This window comes from Protopterus annectens, chromosome 7.part1 (genome assembly GCF_019279795.1).
Source record: "Protopterus annectens isolate FY-2018-M chromosome 7.part1, PAN1.0, whole genome shotgun sequence".
Taxonomy (NCBI): Eukaryota; Metazoa; Chordata; order Ceratodontiformes; family Protopteridae; genus Protopterus; species Protopterus annectens.
In genome coordinates this window covers 182,426,465-182,446,195 of record NC_056740.1, presented here as the reverse complement: position 1 = coordinate 182,446,195, position 19,731 = coordinate 182,426,465, and the positions used below count along the sequence as shown (strand labels likewise).

The 19,731-nt window shown below is 40.1% G+C and overlaps 1 protein-coding gene across 2 annotated transcripts in view; it reads right to left on the bottom strand.

Moving 5' to 3' along the window:
- PLXND1 (plexin D1) overlaps positions 1 to 19,731 on the bottom strand; it is an 817,829-nt gene that overhangs the window by 430,904 nt on the left and 367,194 nt on the right. For both annotated transcript variants that reach the window (XM_044078628.1, XM_044078629.1), the window contains exon 7: positions 19,546 to 19,654. In XM_044078628.1, the coding sequence (XP_043934563.1) occupies positions 19,546 to 19,654 (109 nt within the window). The remainder of the gene's footprint in view (positions 1 to 19,545; positions 19,655 to 19,731) is intronic.

The following is a 19,731-nucleotide window of genomic DNA, read 5'->3' as shown; positions in this document are numbered from 1 at the left end:
GGAATCAGGAGCCATGCTTGATTCTGAAAACACATCATCAACAATGTCTAATACAGGAGGTATAGCCAAAGGCCCATGCTGAGGAAGAAGAAGGAAATCCCTAAGCCTCTTTTTTGATTCAGAGAAATCCTGACTCTCCCAATGAAAATGTTCCCTTAAAGTATGCAATTAAATAATCCAAAGGAGGAGATGCAGATGGGATGGATTTTTCTGCATCTGAATCCTCATAAGGTGGAATAGAAAATTCCTGATCAGAAGAGGAATCAGAAGAAATGGAAACCTGATCTGAAGATTCATAATCAGTGTCTTGCCTAGGCCCCTTAGCAGGAGGGGTTGGGAACCCCTGATCATAGTAATTAAGTCCTCAGCCATTTTGATCATCTATTTTTTAGGCATAGGGGCCTGAGCACGTGGCTCATGCATCATTTTTTTAGACTTAGAAGATGTTTTTGATCTTGTTTTTGAAGCTGGCATTGGTTTTATATAAAAATGTTGAGGCCTGAAAACACCCTCAGAAGCTGGTACCTGCTCAGCAGCTTCGGACCCATTCAAGGGAAAGACTTCCATGGGTTCAATACTCTGAGAATCTCACGGCATACCGGACTCTGCATGGGTCTCAGTAGAGGCCTGCAACTCAAAAGTAGTGGGTGTCAGGGGCTGCGAAAGCGCCTCACTGAGTACTGGTGAATTGGTGACTGGCTTCGGAGAAGCTTTGTCATTGGTTTTGGATATCGACGGTCTGTCTCTGTCTTTTTCTTTGCGTTTTTTGTGAACTCCAGTAGTCGGATTGCTAACCAACGACATTTCAGGGTAATTAAATCTGGATCCAAAATATTTTGAAGCAAAAGTATACCGACGCTTAATAGTGCATTGGTTAAATCTAGCACAAAACCGACACCAAGACACATTATGATCTGGGCCTAGGCAAGGAATACAGTACAAATGAAAATCCTTATGAGGTATTTGCTTCCCACAAGTAATGCAATTATTAACTTTTACTGACATCAGTAAGGAGCAAGAAAATGTTTCCCCAACGGGGTACTTCGCTTTAGTTTGAAGACTTTGGTTCTGAAACTCGAATGCGAAAATTTCAGGAGTTGGATTACTGGTACTTGCGAACTGCTTTTGCTTCGGGCACCGTGCGGCAAGAAAGTCTGAATAAAATGGTGTCAGCTGCATGTTTTATACCCCTGATGACCTGACGTCATGGAAGAGGAGACAGCAACTGACGCAGGACCCAAGACTCTGATATTCAGGCTGACTGAGGGCAACCTGCCAGCAGGATTACCCAAATGTAATGACTGCAACAGTGAAACACAAAGAACATCAAGAGTGGTCCCAGGACTGAACCCTGAGGTACTCCACTTGTCACTTGTCTGGAGCTGGATTTGGAGTCGGCTACTTTTACAGTGTGGGTTCTGTCAGTAAGCCAGATGGCAACCCATTGAGTAATGTAGAGATTTATGCTCAGCTTAGTAAGTTTATCTATGATTCCAGAGTGGGGGATGGTGTTGAAGGCCTTGGCGAGGTCCAGATAGGCTGTGTGGCCTGCCTTACCCTCATCCACAGCTCTGGAGACTGATTCAAAGAAGTCAATCAGGTTCAGGAGACATGATCGGCCCTTCACGTACCCAAACTGGGTGGGGTCCAGTGTTTGAAGGTTGCCAATGTATTTGTTTATAAGATCCATGATAATATGTTCTATGGCCTTGCAGATCAGGCTCATCAGACTGATGGGACGGTAGTTCCCAGGATCCAAGATGGATTCCCCCTTGTGGAATGGGATAACTGTAGCTGTGTGCCACTCAGTGGGCACAAAGCCTGAGGTGAGGCTATGATTAAACATGACACTCAGATGAGGTGCCAGTTCATTTTGTAGTTCATGTAGTACACAGCCCAGGATGTCATCTGGTCCCATGGATGCTGTATTCTTAGCTTTGGAGAGTGTGGTTTTTCCCCGTGTGGCCATGCTTACCAGAATTTGGCAATCTTTCTGCACTGAGATGGGCCCTTTAGGGGGTGAGAGGGGGTGAAGTTGGCACTGAATAGATCTGCCAGGATATTGGCAACGTCCTTGGGATCAGTATATTTAATGCCATTCTGTTGTAGCTCAGAGCAGATCTGAACATTGCCATTTAGATTTTTGACATAGCTATAGAATGTCTTGTGGTCGTCTTTGGAATCTTTGGCAATTTTATTTTTGTAACTAGCTTTGGAGGATTTTATGAGGGATCTCAGCTTCTTACTGAGGCTGGTAAGGGCGTTTTTTGCATCCAGGGATTTTCCTCTTTTCTGCAACAGTTTCTTCCTTTTGTTGTATAGTTTGTTTATGACAGGTGACCACCAGATTGGCTTCCTTTTTTTGGTGGAGAGCACCTTGGATCTACTGGATGTACTCGTACAGTGCTTTAGTGTAGGATTCGGCAGTCGAACTTTCAGTTCCTGTCTGTATGGGTGTCATGAAGTTTGTCACTTCTGACTTGAATAGCATGAAGTTGGCCTTGGAGAAGTTTTTTTACGGATGTTTCCTTACTGGGGGGTGGGGGTGCGATGTGGATGTCAAAGGTGATTAGCTTATGGTCAGACCTAACCAACGAGGGAGTGACCACTGGTGTGGAGCATTGATTTCCCATATTGGTAATGACCAGGTCCGGGATATTGATGCCCCTCGTGGGACTATGGATTAGTTGATCCAGGGCATTGGAATTTATGAATTCCAAGAACCGTTGGACAAAGGTGTTGGTACACAAGTAGTTTTCCCAGTTAATGGTGGGGTAGTTGAAATCACCCAGCATTAGGGTGTTTGGTTGTATCTTAATATTTTCCAGTATGTTTAGAAAGGTGTAGTGAGAATCTTGGGGCATGGTGGGGGATCTGTAGCAAACTACAGTTTGGATTGCAGTCTTACCAAGTGTTAGTTGAACCTGGAGAATTTCGGATGGATTGTGTTGGGCAATTCGCCTGGAGGTGTGAATATCCTTGGTGAATATGGACACTCCTCCACTTTAGTGTTTCGGTCCTGGTTTGGTAGCCGAAAAGTGTGGTAAGAATTGTAGCCTGGTATTGCACGGGTGCTCTCTGGAGCCTTGAATCAGGTCTCAGTTACTGCACAGATATCGATGTTCTCCATTTTTAGGAGTGCCTTGAGAGAGTGCATTTTGAGGTTTTGACTTCTAACATTGAGTAGTATTACCTTCAGATTTTGCATACTTGTACCTGTTATGGTGGTGGTTTTATCCTTTGAGCCTTGCCTAAAAAAGGTACTATAGGGGTGGCAAGAGCCTTAGCCAGTAACCTGAATCCCAGGGGTGACAGGTGCAGATCATCTCTGGCAAAGCATCATGGTTTGTCGATCATTTCGTCCCAGGCAGACAGACACTGGATCCCCTCTGAATGACACCAGAAGCTTAGCCAATTGCTGAAGTCAATCATTTTGTCCTTATACTGTGGTATCACTCTGGGCGAAGGCAGGATGCTACTCAGGGCTAGGGTCATACCTGCCTGGGCCACATGATCCAAGAGCTCTTCCATGTCTCTTTTCATGTAGTCCAGGGAGGTAAGTCTCAAGTCATTCACTCCAACATGGACAATGAGAGAGTCGTATTTGTAATTGTTGTGGAGTGACTTGAGTGCATGCGTTATGTGGTAGATCCTGGCACCCAACAGGCAGCTGACTATAATTTTCTCCTTGTTCAGCCTGGTGAGTGGGACATCAGTGTGCCTGACTATAGAGTCACCTATGACTAAAGTGTTGGGCACATTGTCTTGCCTTAGGGGCTGGTGTTGGGTGGCACACTGGTGTTGTGAGCTATGTGATACTTTAGTTGTGACTGGTGTTTTTTTGCATTTCAGCTTCACAGGTCCTTGTTGCTTGGGCAGGTTAATATTAAGGGCCTCTGCATATGTGGATTTAGTGGTGCTATGTGTGGGTGTTGATAGTGAGGGTTTTGAAGGGCTATGTGTTGCTTGAGGTGTAGTGTGGGTGTTAACCTTTTCCTCTTGATTGTCTAGCACTATCTTGGCTTGAGAGAGCTTTGCTTCCAGTTTGGTTATGTAAGTGCATCTCTTGCAGGTTGTGTTGGGTGGTAGGAGGACAGAGTTGTCTGTGTACATGAGGAAATTGCTGCATTGCCCCAGTATGCCCAGATTAACCAGGTGGACAAGAGAAATCATCGGAAGCTGACGCTTGGACATGCCTGGTTAGGTGCTTTTTTTTCATCATTACTTACAGGATACAGTAAAACTGATCAAAAGAAATTCTTGCAAATATGACTTTGCCAGACAGATCTGAACAAAATGACATTTGCTGAAGTGCGCGCGCACGTGCACACACACACACACACACACACACACACACACACACACACACACACACACACACACTCGCATAAACACTTGGGAGGCAAAGCTCCTACCTCCTCATGCAAGAGATTGTCCTCCAGTGCATCCCTCTACTTACTATAATTAACTCCATGGTAGCTGTTATGAGCTCTATTCCCCTCTCTTCTGCAGTCTCAGAGTACTAGAGCAGCATACGCCACACATTCATACAAACAGCCCTTTGCAACAATATGAGCACAGTATGCTGAAAGTCTTGGGTTCTAATCGCAAATGACAGTTAATATTATCATTTCAGTTCTATGATTTTGTCCTACCTACATGAACTGGGAGAAGATGTTATGTCATCCTAAACCAGCAGTTGGAAAACCTCTATAAGATTTCTGGGAGTAAACATAGTGGAGTTTATAAAGTTAATATTCTCAAATACTCTGCAGCTCTGGTTCACTCAGAAGTCAACCCTGCAATGCCAGTATCTGAGTGCAGATAAAGGATGTCTCCTTTGTGAACTGTAGATATGGAGCTCCAGCAACAGCAGTGATACTATGTGAGTGAGCTATTATAACTGTTAAGACTTGCAATAAAGAGCTGCTCCTTTTGGGAGACTCTTCTACAAATAAATACCAAATATCAAAGCTGAATGGGAGAAGGAAGTTGTTACAACTGGTAAACACAGTCCGAGTCAAGTGCCTCAGGTCAGCTACTCAATAACTGATAAGGGTTGCAAGAAGTTGGCAAACAGCATAAGGGCCTATGTATGTAAAGGACACATAATCCAGGCTAATCTTTCTTAGTGTTGTTATAATGATAAATCCAAGTGCCCTTAGATAGGTTTCAGCTGTTTCTCATCTGACTCGACAGCAGCTGGTAAGGGAGAATCAATGTTTGTGACTAAATATCATGTAATAAATCTATGTATCCTATATCAGGATATACATATATTTATTTACATCTTATATTGTTCTTTATCACTCCAGTGAATCAGAAATAATCTTCTAAAAAAACTCTATATCAAGCCTAGTTAATCTAAAGAAAAAATAATACAGATACTGCTTACAGTAAGAACGATCAATAACTCTCCCCAAATAACTGCTCACAATTAAATCAGACCACAAGAACATGAACCTAGCCTTAGCATAAAAATAATAACCAGTAAAATAAAATAAAATAAATTAACAGTAATCAGCCAATCAGAACATAGAATTACGAAGAACATTGACCCAATCTTAAAGAACTCCTCAAAATAAAATTTTAAATTTAAACTACTTAAAAATAATACGGTTATGAAACTAAAATAATTGTCAACACAATAAAACGATAACAAAAATGTACCTGACAACAATAAAAACTACTTAAAATAATCACCATAGAAGTAGGAACAAAAACTATCCATGAAAGTGTCCGTTCATAAAACTCTAAGGAAATTATGTAAAACCCAATTCAGTATTCAAATTATAAAAATAACACAATTACTGCATCCCACTAAAATGAATGGGAAGCAGTAACTGCAACTAAAAAAAAGTTAAAAAGGGTGTAATTAGCATATTAAAGGTATTTATTTATGTGATTCCCAAAATAAGAGGAATCAATTTCTTCTTTCTTCACTCTTCACAGAACTTGTGTATATATATATATATATATATATATATATATATATATTGTAGTACAATATGTTTGCTGCATATATAACATTATTCCACATATGTATATTGTTCCTGACATTACATTATGCAAAGGCCAACTGTTCTGAAAGTGCTTTTTTGACTTCTTGTCTTGTGCAGGCTGTACATAGATAGATATTAACTCTGAGACAGCTCTCATTGAGTAAAGGGGCAAAAACAGAAGTAAAAGGAAAAAGACGTTCACAATTAAAGCTAGCAATGATGTGGTAGGGTGTTTTGCCTATAATTAATTGGGCATGGAGTAGTTCAAGACAGTCATACTGTTTGAGCAGTTGAGAGGTATACTCGGCTTTAATGAAGATGGATATACCCCCACCTCAATTCTTAGCATCTATACTATGAAGATTCACATTTTACTGTTTGTGCCTGCATTATTTCTGCACATAAATTAACTGTACTGTTACCCTAGATAGCATAGACTAGATTCACATTCGCATTTGTGCAGGCTTCTGCTCAGTTAACCAGAGCTGCTCTATGTTTGGCATCTTTAGCCAGATGTCCAGAGTGTTTCTGCTAATATCCAAGGCATCCAGGGCTAAAAACATAACAATAAGTATATTTTGAGATTCTACTGCACTTCTTATACTGTAATTTATAAAATTGCTGCCTTATTTATGCCTTTTTACATTTTGTACCTGCATTATTTCTGTACTTGAATTAACTGTACTGTTACCTAGATAGCATAGACTAGATTCAGATATCCTCCAGCAATCTTCAACTCAGACAAGGCTATATCTACTCACCATACCTCTCAACCTCTTAGAGCAAAAAATCTGGACAAAGTCTAAAATGATGGGGGGACAAATAGGGACAGATTTTAAATATTGCTCTTACAAACTTAGATAGTTAATAGAATAATAGGTTTTGCATAAGCCTAAATTTTCTGAATTTATTTTATTTATTTACATTTGTTTACCGGGAAATTCCAGCTGGATACAGGTCCTTTTTCAGCGGAGGTCTGGGGAGAAAAGCTCCACAGAAAGACATGGTAGATGGTAAACAATAACAATTAAGCTATGTATACAGTAGAGGTGATCATGACATGGAGAAATACAGGAGCAAATTAGGTACAGTTGAATAATAAGCTCTAATTACAACACTGAAAAAGAAGTAAAACACAGTGTTACAAATTATCTAAACAGTAACTAAATAACAATAATAATAGACTAAATGATTAACTAAATCCTGGAAGGCTTAACAAGCAGTGAGCAATCTTCAGTTCAGTTTTATAGTGATAGAGGAGATTTTCTGAAGGATGTGGAGTCTTAAACTCAATTTTTGTCGTTATTTAATGACTCAATCCTCAGCTATTTGCCAGAAAGGAACAGATTTTAGGAGGATACACTCCAAAAATATGAGGCAAAAATCTGGACATTATGCGAAAACCTGTACAGTTGAGAGATATGCTACACACTTCTGATACAAGGGTGCAGGGAAGCCCTTCCTAATGTAAGACGGCTAGTTTAGCGTTCAAGTGTACAGTACAGTACAGTTAATTCAAGTACAGAAATAATGCAGGCATAAACAGTAAAATGTGAATCTTCATAGTATAGATGCTAACAATTGTGAGGTGGAGGTGTATCCATCTTCATTAAGGCCAAGTATACCTCTCGACTGCTCAAACAGTATGAGTCTCTTGAACTACTCCATGCCCAATTATTTATAGGCAAAACACCCTACCACATCATTGCTAGCTATAGGTCCCCCACCATGAGCCAAGAAAAGCATACTGCATATTTGGACCTAATGGAGTCACTTGCCATACAGCCAAACACCTTGGTCATAGGTGACTTTAACTATCCTTCCATCAACTGGGAAACATACATGACCACAAACATGCTTGCCCAGAGATTCTTGGACTTTGTCAATATTAATACTCTGGAACAGATAGTCAGTACCCCCACAAAGGCTCAGTTGTCCTAGAAATAGTCTCACCAACACTGGGGATCACTAAACTCCCCTCTGTGTGATGCCCTCCCTGGTAAGATTGGACCATAAATCAGTCTCCAACTTAACTATAAAACCTGACATCCCTTCAAAACAAACTCCTACCTACTAAGCAATAGTATAAAAAGTTTCAACCCCCCCCAAATCACAGAAAACACTGACTCCAATGTAGAGGTGTATGCAAATGCCCTGTATAACCACTTCAGCTATACAGACTTGGTTGTACCTGACCAAATCAAAACCAAGTCCCCCCAAAAAGCAAGTGATCCTGATGGACCTCAAGTATAAACAAGTTATATAACAAGAGGAAGAAACTGATGTCTAAGAACAAGAGGGAACTGACTCAGCAGAGGAAGAATTCCCTCTACAGCTTAAACAAACAAATCAGAAATCTTGTCAAGTCCTCCAAAGCTAATTACGAAGTTAAAATAGCATGTCTAGGTAAGGATAATCGCAAGGTGCTCTTTAACTACATCTGAAATCTGAAAAGGATTGCCCAGCTATGTGCTAAACTGGTACTGGATAGTACCACTCATAGTATACTGGGGGAAATTGCCAACCTGCTAGAGGACAGATTTGGTGCAAACTGCACCCCCCTGTTCCCACCAGCCATACCCCAAGGCATACCTACCACTGTTCTGCAACCAATTATCTCTATAGAACAAATGGGAGCAGATAACAGCCCAGGTTGTCTACCAAACAATCCAAAGCAGGATCTAGCAGACCCCCTAAGTGCCCTCTTTAACCACAGTCTGAGAACTGGCTATGTTCCAGCAGAATGGAGAACAGCATTAGTAATCCCCCAGCACAACGAGGGGCTATCAGACGACCATGGGAACTACAGACCCATAAACCTAACTAGCCTCATCTGCAAGGCCATTGAAAGAATCATTATGAATCTTTGAAAAAAATCACTACACCCAGTGACTACAATGTCTTACATACAGAAAGACACAAAGTCATAACATACCAGGATTTGCAGGCAGAAATTAGGGCAATGTGGAAGAAAGATACCCAGACACTTCCAGTAGTAGCAGGAACAATGGGTCTTCTAAAAAAGAATTTACAATCGTACTTAGATATGTTAGCGATACATGTAACTCCACTTGAATTGCAAAAGGAGTCATTACTGGGCACACGGAGGTGTGTTCATATTCATTAAGAATATCCACACCTCCAGGCTAGTTGCTCAGCATAACGCATCCGAAGTTATACAAGTGCAACTAACTCTGGGCAAAACTGCAATCCAAACTGTAACTTGCTACAGATCTGCCACCATGCCCCAGGATTCCCATTCCTCTTTTCATGATATACTGGAAAATATTAGGGTTCAACCAAACACCCTAATAATGGGCGACTTCAACTACCCCACCATTAACTGGGAAAACTACTTGTGTACCAACTCCTTAGCTCAACGCTTTCTGGAATTCATAAACTCCAATGCCTGGATCAACTTATCCACACCCACACCAGGGGCAAGAATATCCTAGACCTAGTCATTGCCAACATGTGTGACTGGGGTTTCACACCTGAAGTCAACTCCTCGTTGGTCCGATCCAACCATAAGCTAATCACCCTTGATAACCACATCCCACCCCCACCCCCCATTAAGGAAACCATGGTAAAAAAATTCTCCAAAGCCAACTTCATGCTTCTTAAGACAGAAGTGGTGAACGTCATGACACCCATGCAGATGGACAATACAGTTACAACTGCTGAATCCTACACAAATGCACTCTATAAGCACTTACACGAGTGCATGGATCGTGCTATCCCAAACAGAACCAAGATGCTATCCTCCAAAAAAAAAGTAAGCCAATCTGGTGGTCCCCTGCCATAAACAAACTGTACAACAGAAGAAAGAAACTGTTGCAAAAGAGAGTAAAATCACATGAGTGGAGGAGCTCAGTAAGAAGCTGAGATTCCTTATAAGAGCCTCCAAAGCTAGCTATGAAAACAAAATCACCACTAATTCTAAGGACAACCACAAAGCTCTCTATAGCTATGTCAAGAATCTTGATGGCAACACCCAGATCTGCACAACAGCACAAAAGTTACATAACCAACTGATATTGCCAACATCCTAGCAGATAGGTTCCGTGCTAACTTTACTCCCCCCCCCCACCTCCTAAAGGGCCCATATCTATACAGGAAGAATGCAGAGTCTCTGTAATCACAACTATGCAGGTAAAAGCTGCACTCTCTAAAGCCAAAAACACAGCATCTATGGGACCAGACAACATCCCAGGCTGCGTTTTACACAAACTTCAGAACGAACTGGCTCCCCACCTAAGCACCATGTTCAATAATAGCCTCGCATCAGGCTTTGTGCCCACTGAATGGTGCACAGCAACAGTTATCCCACTCCACAAAGGGGGAGCCACCACTGATCCCGGGAACTATGCCCTATTAGCCTGATGAGCCTGGTCTGCAAGGCTATGGAATGTATCATCATGGAACTCATAAACAAAGACATTGGTAACCTCCAAACTCTGGATCCCACCCAGTTCAGATTTGTGAAAGGCAGATCATGCCTGCTGAACTTAATCGACTTCTTTGCGGCAGTCACCAAAGGCAAAGATGAGGGTAAGGTGGTTCACACAGCCTATCTTGATCTCGCCAAGGCTTTCAACACCATCCCCCATTCTGGAATTATAGCTAAACTCACTAAACTTGGAATAAATCCATATGTCACAAGATGGGATGACAACTGACTCACGGACAGAACCCACACTGTAAAAGTTGCAGACTCCAAATCTGACCTCAGACCAGTGACAAGTGGAGTACCACAGGGTTCAGTCCTGGGACCTCTCCTGTTTGGTATCTACTTCTCTGAAGTACAGGCTAACACAGAAGGCCTCTGGCTAATGAAGTCTGCAGATGACTGCAAACTCGGAGCCATAGTTAAGTCCTCAAATAATGTGGACATCCTACAGAAGGGCCTCGCTGAGACAGATGCCTGGTGTCAGAGCCATGGCCTCAAGCTCAGTGCCAAAAAGTGCAGTGTCATCCCATTTGGCAAAAACTCTGTACCCATGAACTACCACATAGGCAGAAATCTACTTACCACCGAATGTGTAATAAGAGACCTTGGGACCCAGGTGGACAGTAGTCTCTCCTTTGATAGTCACATCGCTACAGTAGTCAGGAAGTCCTTCTATGTGGCACACCTCATCATAAAAGGGTTCTCATCCAGGAAAAAAGAGGTCATTGTTCTCCTCTGCTCGACACTCATTAGACCCATTATAGAGTACAACGCCCCTTTTGGAATGTACCTCACAAGACATCTGCAGCAGCTGGAAAGGCCACAGAAGTACCTCACAAACTGGCCTCAAACAAATGCCCTACACTGACCAGGTCAAAAAACTCCAGCTTTACTCTGTAGCATATCACCTACTCCGAGGTGATCTCTGCCTAACATATAAAGCTATATCAAACCCAGAGCTGTTGGACATGCTACACCTAAAGAAATCCCAGTCCCTCTGAGCTACATGTTCTAGGGACCTAAACCTTGTCACCACAATAAACAGAACATGCTGAAGGTATAGATTCCTGTCCCAGAGACTTCCCATACTCTGAAACAGGCTACCCATCTATGTCAAGCAAAGTTCTTCATTAGCACTCCTCAAGAAAAATCTTGATGAATGGATGGGAAATAGGAAATACACACTGGGGATCAATTCTGTGTCTCTGCTCGACAGTGGCACAGGAAAATAGTTTTCTTGAGTGGCGTAAGCCAGGGAACCTTGTTGGCTAGGCTTACATAGGCCCTTGGGCCGATAGCCTAGTACCTACCTATGAACCTATGAACATTGCAGGTGCTGTGAAGAACACTTCTGGCTAACATCAAAAATTGAAACAATACTAATTTCATGAACTTTAATTATACTCTGACTTAGGAATGGGGTCCATTCCCTTCATGGTATTAGAAAGCCAAAAGTTTTGGAGAAATTAAAAAAAGCAGAGACCTTATCAACAAGGACATAGGTAATTTTCAAACTCTAAACCCAACCCAGTTTGGATTTATTAAGGGTCGATCATACTTGTTAAATCTGGTAGACTTCTTTGAGAAAGTCACCAAAGCCCTGGATAGTGCATACCATCTACCTTGGCCTAGCAAAGGTATGTGACACAATACCCCACTCAGGTATTCTAGCGAAACTCTCCCAACTGGGAATTAACCCTTACATCACCAGATGGGTAGCCAATTGGCTCACTGACAGAACACATAGTGTCAGAGTTGGTGACTCCACCTCTAGCAGTAGACCTGTCACCAGTGGCATACCATAGGGATCTGTGCTGGGCCCTTTAATGTTTGAAATTTATTTCTCAGAAGTCCAGGCAAATGCAGATAGTCTATGACTGACCAAATTTGCTGATAATTACAAATTGAGTGCACTCATTGAATCCCCAATGACTTTAACATACTGCAGAAAGGGCTAGCACAGATAAATGACTGGTACCAAAGCTATGGATTAAAGCTAAATGCAAAAATAATGCATTATTATTTCCTTTGGAAAAGCTGAATTCCCTGCTAATTACACTAGTGACAGCATCCCCATAAGTTCAAATCCAGTGGAATAAGATCTGGGCACACAAGATGATAGCGATCTGAAGTTTGATTGCCAAATTTCCACAGTGGTGAGGAAAGCCTTCTATGTAGCACAGCTGATAAGTAAAGGCATTGCATCCATGTCTAGGGATGTTATGACTCCACTCTATTTGATCCTCATCAAACCAGTAACTGAGTACAATGCTCTCTTTTGCATTTATCCCACCAGACATCTGCAACAACAGTAGAGATCTCAAAGGTTTCTCACCAAGAAAATACAGGGCTTCCAAACCAAGACCTACATGGAAAGACTGAAAGCGCTCTCGTTGTAGTCTGTATCCTATAGGCTGCTCAGAGGTGACTTGTGCCTGGCCTACAGTGTATTCTCTGACCCTGCCCTAATGAAAATGCTGCACATTTGCAAATCAAATGGCACAAGAGTCAGTCATTCTAGGGATATTAACCTAACCTGTGACATTAACAGAACATGCTGGAGAGACAAGTACATCTCACAGAGACTGCCACTCCTCTGTAATAAACTCTCAATTCATGTAAAACATAGCTCCTCCTTGACCCTATTTAAAATGCAACTTAGATGAATGGATGGGTGACCACAAATTCACTCAGGGGGTGGCACCCATATCCTTCATGGACAGGAGCAGTCAATATTGACCATAGACTCTCTTTATGAATGTTGCTCAACTAGCCTAGGACAATTGGGACAACTTGAGATAAACATGGCTAGGCTTGTAAGGGCACTAGGGTCATTTGTCTAGTAACCGCCTATGAACCTATTTATACCGGAATCATTTTTATCTGTGTATGTGTTTGAATTATATAAGCTTGAAGCCAAAAAACTAAAACTGAAAATATCTAATGCACAGTTTTTTAAAAGGAATACTTATTGACTGAAAGACTTACTCCACTACGAACTTCTGATTCCAAGTCTCTTCAAGAGGCAAGCCCACCTGCATCCCCTACTCACTCTACTGTATTATACTCACTGTGATGGTCTTGGAGATTACCACAATATGTAATTTTAAGCAGACATGAGTACTGCTCTAATGCATATGGTTGTATTATGCTGGAGTGAAAAATAGTAAAGTAGTGGGGAGCGTAATGGTGTTTGTGGCCTGCAAATATACTGTAACAGGGATTGCATTTTAAAGATTTGTGTCTTCAGTCTCAGCTTCAGCTTTTTTGGTATATTGTGTTTTAAGTATTGTCAGTATTGTCAGTATTGTCAGTATTTTCTTTTCTTTTACCCTCCGGGTGCTCCAGTTTCCTCCCGCATCCCAAACATATGCTGTAGGTGGATTGAACACTCTAAATTGGCCCTAGGTGTGAATGTGTGTGTGTGTGTGTGTGTGTGTGTGTGTGTGTGTGTGTGTGTGTGTGTGTGTGTGTGTGTGTGTGTGTGTGTGTGTGTGTGTGTGTGTGTGTGTGTGTGTGTGTGTGTGTGTGTGTGTGTGTGTGTGTACCTTCTATGGTAGGTTGGGGGCCAGGCTGGCAACTCAACACTGTAAATCTCCACTGCCAACCGTTCTGCAGACCGTTGTTCTACTGTTGCGACCACAAATTGGGATAAGCTGAAAGGAGAAAAAGAATATATATGTATATATATATATATATATATATATATATATATATATATATATATATACATATATATGTGTGTGTGTGTGTGTGTGTGTGTGTGTGTATTTCTAGGTACATGGATAGATACACATGGGTCTACTCACTTTAGTTGAGTAGCCCATATGTCGACCTCAGAAATATTGTGCTCAAAAGGCAGACAAACCGGATGTCGTCATGCTACTACGCACACACAGAGAAAGAACTTTGGTGTGTGCAATATTCCTAAAACAAAAACAAAGAAATAACATCATTTTTTGTAGGGGGAAGCCCCTCTGTACCCCCACACACCCTGCTAATTATATATTCTAACTCTAAGATCGCACAATCCTTGAGAAAGGGAATGTTCCCCTACCAGGGGATTGTCGATCTACATATGTTGACCAAATGCAATTGATTAAGCAGATGTCAATCAATATACATTTATACCAAATGCAGGACAACCATATACATATCTGGCTTCATTCATTTTGATAAGTCTGATTTTGTTTTATATAAGATTTGCAACATTATGTTGAACTGTATTTGCTCAAATCCTGCTTTATTGACACTTGAACTTTGTTTTCTCAAAAAGGTGCACATCTTTCAAGTTTAACAGTTTTGTATGTTTCATTCACTTAAACTGCTAATTTGTTAAACGGGGGAGTTAGACTTAGGTTCATGGAGCAGGAGGGGGAATTTAGGTTTATGGAGTAAGAGGGGAGTTTTGGGTTTAGGCAGCAACTGGGAATTTTGATTTAGAGAAAAGGAAGGCAGTCAATGGTTCAAAGTGATTGGTAAATTTAGGTATTAAAAGACAAAAAAGCAAAAGTAGTAGTAGTAATAGAGAACTCATCTTATAACCAAAAATCACTGCACAAGAAAGGGCACCATGGATCACTCAGACGTTGTTTACATAATCCATTTATTTAATGAAAACAGAAAATATAGTAAATTGTTAAGAGCTTTCATCCTGTACAGTATCAAAGGACTTGTTCAGAACTTCAGAACTATCATCCACTCGTGAAAGAAGGTGAAAAAGGACAAAGGGCAATGTCAGAGAAGAAATACTTGGGAACTTTTAATTTATGTCTCTTACTAGCTGACAGCAAAAGCCATTTTAGCAGAAGACGGGGAAAGTTCTGTGAAGCTACAGGGCAGCAAATGTAGATTTGGTAATTTGAAGAATCCTATTTTGGTATTCTAATAGCAGGTTGCCAGATTTAAGAAGGACGTGCTTTGTGTGAGCCCCTAGTAATCAGATATCAAGAAACAACCTGAAGAACAGATGAAACTGTGAAGCACTATATAATAATTCTGTCATCTTCCTTCAGCAAAGAAACTGCAGTCTAGAAATGCAATAAATGTTTAACAAAGGATTACTATAAATAACCATGGTCCAATCACCAAAAGAGTTGTTTTCAGTGTAAGCGATTTCCACCTGTGTAATACACTGGAGTAAGTCACTTATACCAAGAGCAAGTCTTTTGAATCAGGCCTCATATCTTGCTTGACATGTGATTACACAAACCATGCTAGCCAGGGAAAGTAGCCAAGCACCACATAAATTTTATTTAATGATGAGTGCTTTTGTTATTATACAAATAACTTCTTCAGATAAAAACTTTATTGACAGTTTAAGCTTATAGAAGACATTGATGGTCATGTGGTAGCCGAGCCTCCTCAAGCCACCAATCAAAATACGAGTTAAAACATAATTCTAACCCACACATAGTTCAAGTTATAAGTTGACCTATTTGGTAACAATAGTTTCTGAAAGTAAAATGTGTTCTTTTTTATGTCATTCATTATTATTAAAAATCCAGTTTTAAAAAGCTAAGAACTTTTAAATAGTCTGCCTTTACACAAACATTATTATGTACAAAAAATGGGTCCTCTGAAAAACAATCGAGTCAGTTTTAGTCATATAATTTTCATAAAAGTTAGCATGATGGAATTATTTTGAAATACATGACAAGCATAGTTTTTAGATAGAAGTCTAGTTTTGTGTTTAAAAATCCTATGTTATTTTTCTCTACCTGGTGATGGCCTTTAGTTTTAACATCGGGGTTAGATAAATAAAGTCATTCAGACCTGGCCATTGTTCTGCACTTAGATTTTATTGCCAATACAGTTCTTTTTGTTCTGTTTTGTTTTTGAACTATATTGGCAATTAAAACTGATTTGCAATCCTCTACATCCATTTGGTTATTTGTGATTCGCATCCAGCTCTTCTTAACCTATCTACAAGGTTTTGAATGTGAATTAATGCTATGCATCTGGCTACATCCTGTCATTCTCTGTTCTCCCTAGACTTGGATGTCAGACCCCACTTCCAGGTCCTTTTATGCCCCTTTGCCCTTGACCCTCATTATAGTGTTCACTCTCTATCTCCAATCATGCAAGTTCTGCCAGGAGCAAACTCTGTACTTTTGCTGCCATTCTCTGGAATGCATTACCTCATACCAGTCACTTCCAATCATTAATTTCTTTATCACTGAACTAAATGCTCATTGGTTTATACAACCTCTACATAAAATAAACTGTTATGTACAGAATACAGCAGGTTGTGTTAGATTTAACTACATTTTATTTTTAAAGATCTACACCTACAACTCTGTACAATCTGTACAATGATACAATGTTTATGATTGTATTCTCTATATGTTTCTGCTTGTAGTACTGTAATACCGATTTATTTTGTACTGTCTGCTCATTCTCAAAAAATGTCCATTTGATATCCTAGCCTGTTAGCAGATAAAATACATTAATTTCCAAGGTGTCTCATTTTCCCTTAATTCTCATATTTCCAGCAATAGTGAAGTCTAGGCCTAGGCCTGTTTTACCACATGGCTGCATGGTGCATTGACTTTCTTGGCTGCACTTTCCTTGCCAAATGTTTTCTTTTGTAGTTCAAGAGGAATTGAGAGACCCCCCTCAAACTACTGAAGAGGTGTTAAAGCTGTCACTGCACTGAGAAACCCTTGCAGAGTCAAATCCTCTTAGACTACAAAATCCTGAACAAAGGCTTGCAATTTAGTTATTCTTCTGGCTGTAGCTGGATAACTTCTTAGTATAAAACAAGGTCTGAGACAAACATAAATGAAAGTGATTAGATACAGAAAAGAAGCAGTCTTTTTATAGAAGGTAAAGAAAATAACAGTGACCTTCTCAAATCCTATTATATGTCAATTTATTTATTTTATTTATTTAACATTTGTTGACTGGGAATGTCCGACTAGGTTCCACAGAGCCTGTTTTCAGCGGAGGCCCGGGGAGAAATGCTCCAGATGCATGTCTTTGGAATGTGGGAGGAAACCGTTGTACCCGGAGGAAACCCACGCGAACACAGGGAGAACATGCAAACTCCACACAGAAGGCACCCCAGCCGAGAATCGAACCAGAGAACCTCTTGCTGTGAGGTGACAATGTTAACCACTGCACCCCTGGCATGAGTCATACAAAGTATTATGGAAACGACAAAGTGTTTAGGGAGAACAAGATCACGTTGATACATCAAGCCCCAGTGGTAGCCATGTTGTGGAAAACAGGCTAAAATTACAAATAAAGCACTTAAAGTGATTTTGAGGTGGTAAAATAGGCCAGGAAACAAAGATAGAGTGAAAAAAAAAAGTTTTTTTTTAGTTCTAGGGTGTAGTTTTCCTTTAAGAAGAGATGGTTCTCTGTGGAGTGGAGAGGAGCTGTAGTATTCTGCTTAGGGCAGGGCTTTTGTTAAGGGTGAAAGACTAATCTATGAGCAAATTGTGAACAAACTGAAGTTGAGAGTAAGTGAGGAAGTGAGGTAGCTCAAACCAGTTTAGGTGCCTGAGGGCAATAGAGTGATGTTAGGAGTATGGCTTGTTGGAAGTAAATTTGGCTATTTTATTAAAGCATTACTCTAGTTTACTTGTCAACGTGAAGTGGAGTTGGGTAGAAATAAGAAAGGCATAAAGAAATGTAGGCTGCAAGTAGGTGGATGTCAATGTTTTTGACTACTTTCAGTCTGAATGTCATAATGTCATATACTATATATATTTTTATCTACATGTCTACATATTTATCTATATATACATATCTACATATCTATATACTTATATACATACGTATATATCAGTTTGTGTGTGTGAGTGTGTGTGTGTGTGTGTGTATATTTTTTCTTTTAGTCAATCAGCATTAAAAATACAACCTTTGAGAACTAAATGGCTTGCACAATTTCTAGTACCTACAAACAGTAATTATAGTATTTACTTTAGTGAAAGCTAAAATTCCTTATTTGTAAAAACGTATTCCCCACTCACTCACTTTTTCATCCAAATATGACACCTCTTGTTCTTCATACATATGCTAACCACAAACGGTGATTGACAGCTGACTTAGTAATTTTTAGGCTGTTGATCTGGCAAAGTTTTGTTTTGTTATTCTAATGGGAGGGAAGAAAACAATATCAGAAACACCTTTCTGTGAAGATTTTTCCTGCAATAAGATAGAACAGCCATGGGGACAAAATTATAATGAAAGCATTGTGAGATTTTTCATAAACATATGCAGAGATTATGTGGAACAGCGAAGAAATGCCACATAAAGAGAGAAACTTCCAAGTTGTGTTTTGTTTACATGTGACAATGCATGGATCATATTGTACGGAGAAATGTACCCTGCAGTGAGGAAAGGCTACCATAGCTTTTGGTTGCCATTTATGCAGAAACTGGAGTCTGCTGCAGTTAATCATGGGGGCAAGCTGTGAGAATGTGGAGAGCAGATTCAATGTGAGAGATGACAATGATTTAAGTGGTGAGTAAAGCTTCAGGAGACAGAGTATGAAGAGGTGCTGTATGCCACTCATTAACCTAGAACAACTCACTATGTTCTATACCGTCAAGCTATTTTTCTCAAACTGTTGCAACAGGGCACATTTATTTGTTAATCATCTTTACTAACAAGTTGAATATAAACTGAGACACCATATTACACCTTCAAACAGCCAGTCCATCAGATTACAACACATTATGGCATTACATACCATTAAGCAGACAACCTTTGCACCATCCTTTTATAACATTGTCTTTGATTCATTGTTTTGCAAAACTGACTCTAGTTTTCTAAAGCATGCTAGAGTATGTCAAAAGAGCACTTGCAAAATTTCACTAAAATACTTTAGCACATACAGATAATAAGAAATGTTGTAATATTATGACGGTGATCTGTATATATTTTAGAATGATTACTGTTTTTTTCAGTGTTCACACTACTTTCTTTCGATAAAGATAATAAGGCTATGGTAAAAATGAGATCAGACTACATTGTGTGAAGACGTAAAAATAACAGACAAAAAGAAATGAACAAGAAGAATTACATTGCACTAGCTTTACTACATCAGTACAACAATACATTGTTTTAGGAATGTCAACTTACGATGACTTTGGGTTTACTAATCCATTTCTTTCACAATCATAGATGATAATAACGTCTTTTACAATACTTGTACCGTTGACTTCCAGAGTGATGGGAAGTTCTACATAAGCTAAGAGAGGGGAACAAAAAAGTAATTTAAAATCATGCAAATGCTTTAATGTTAATTACATACAGTCATTTATTAAT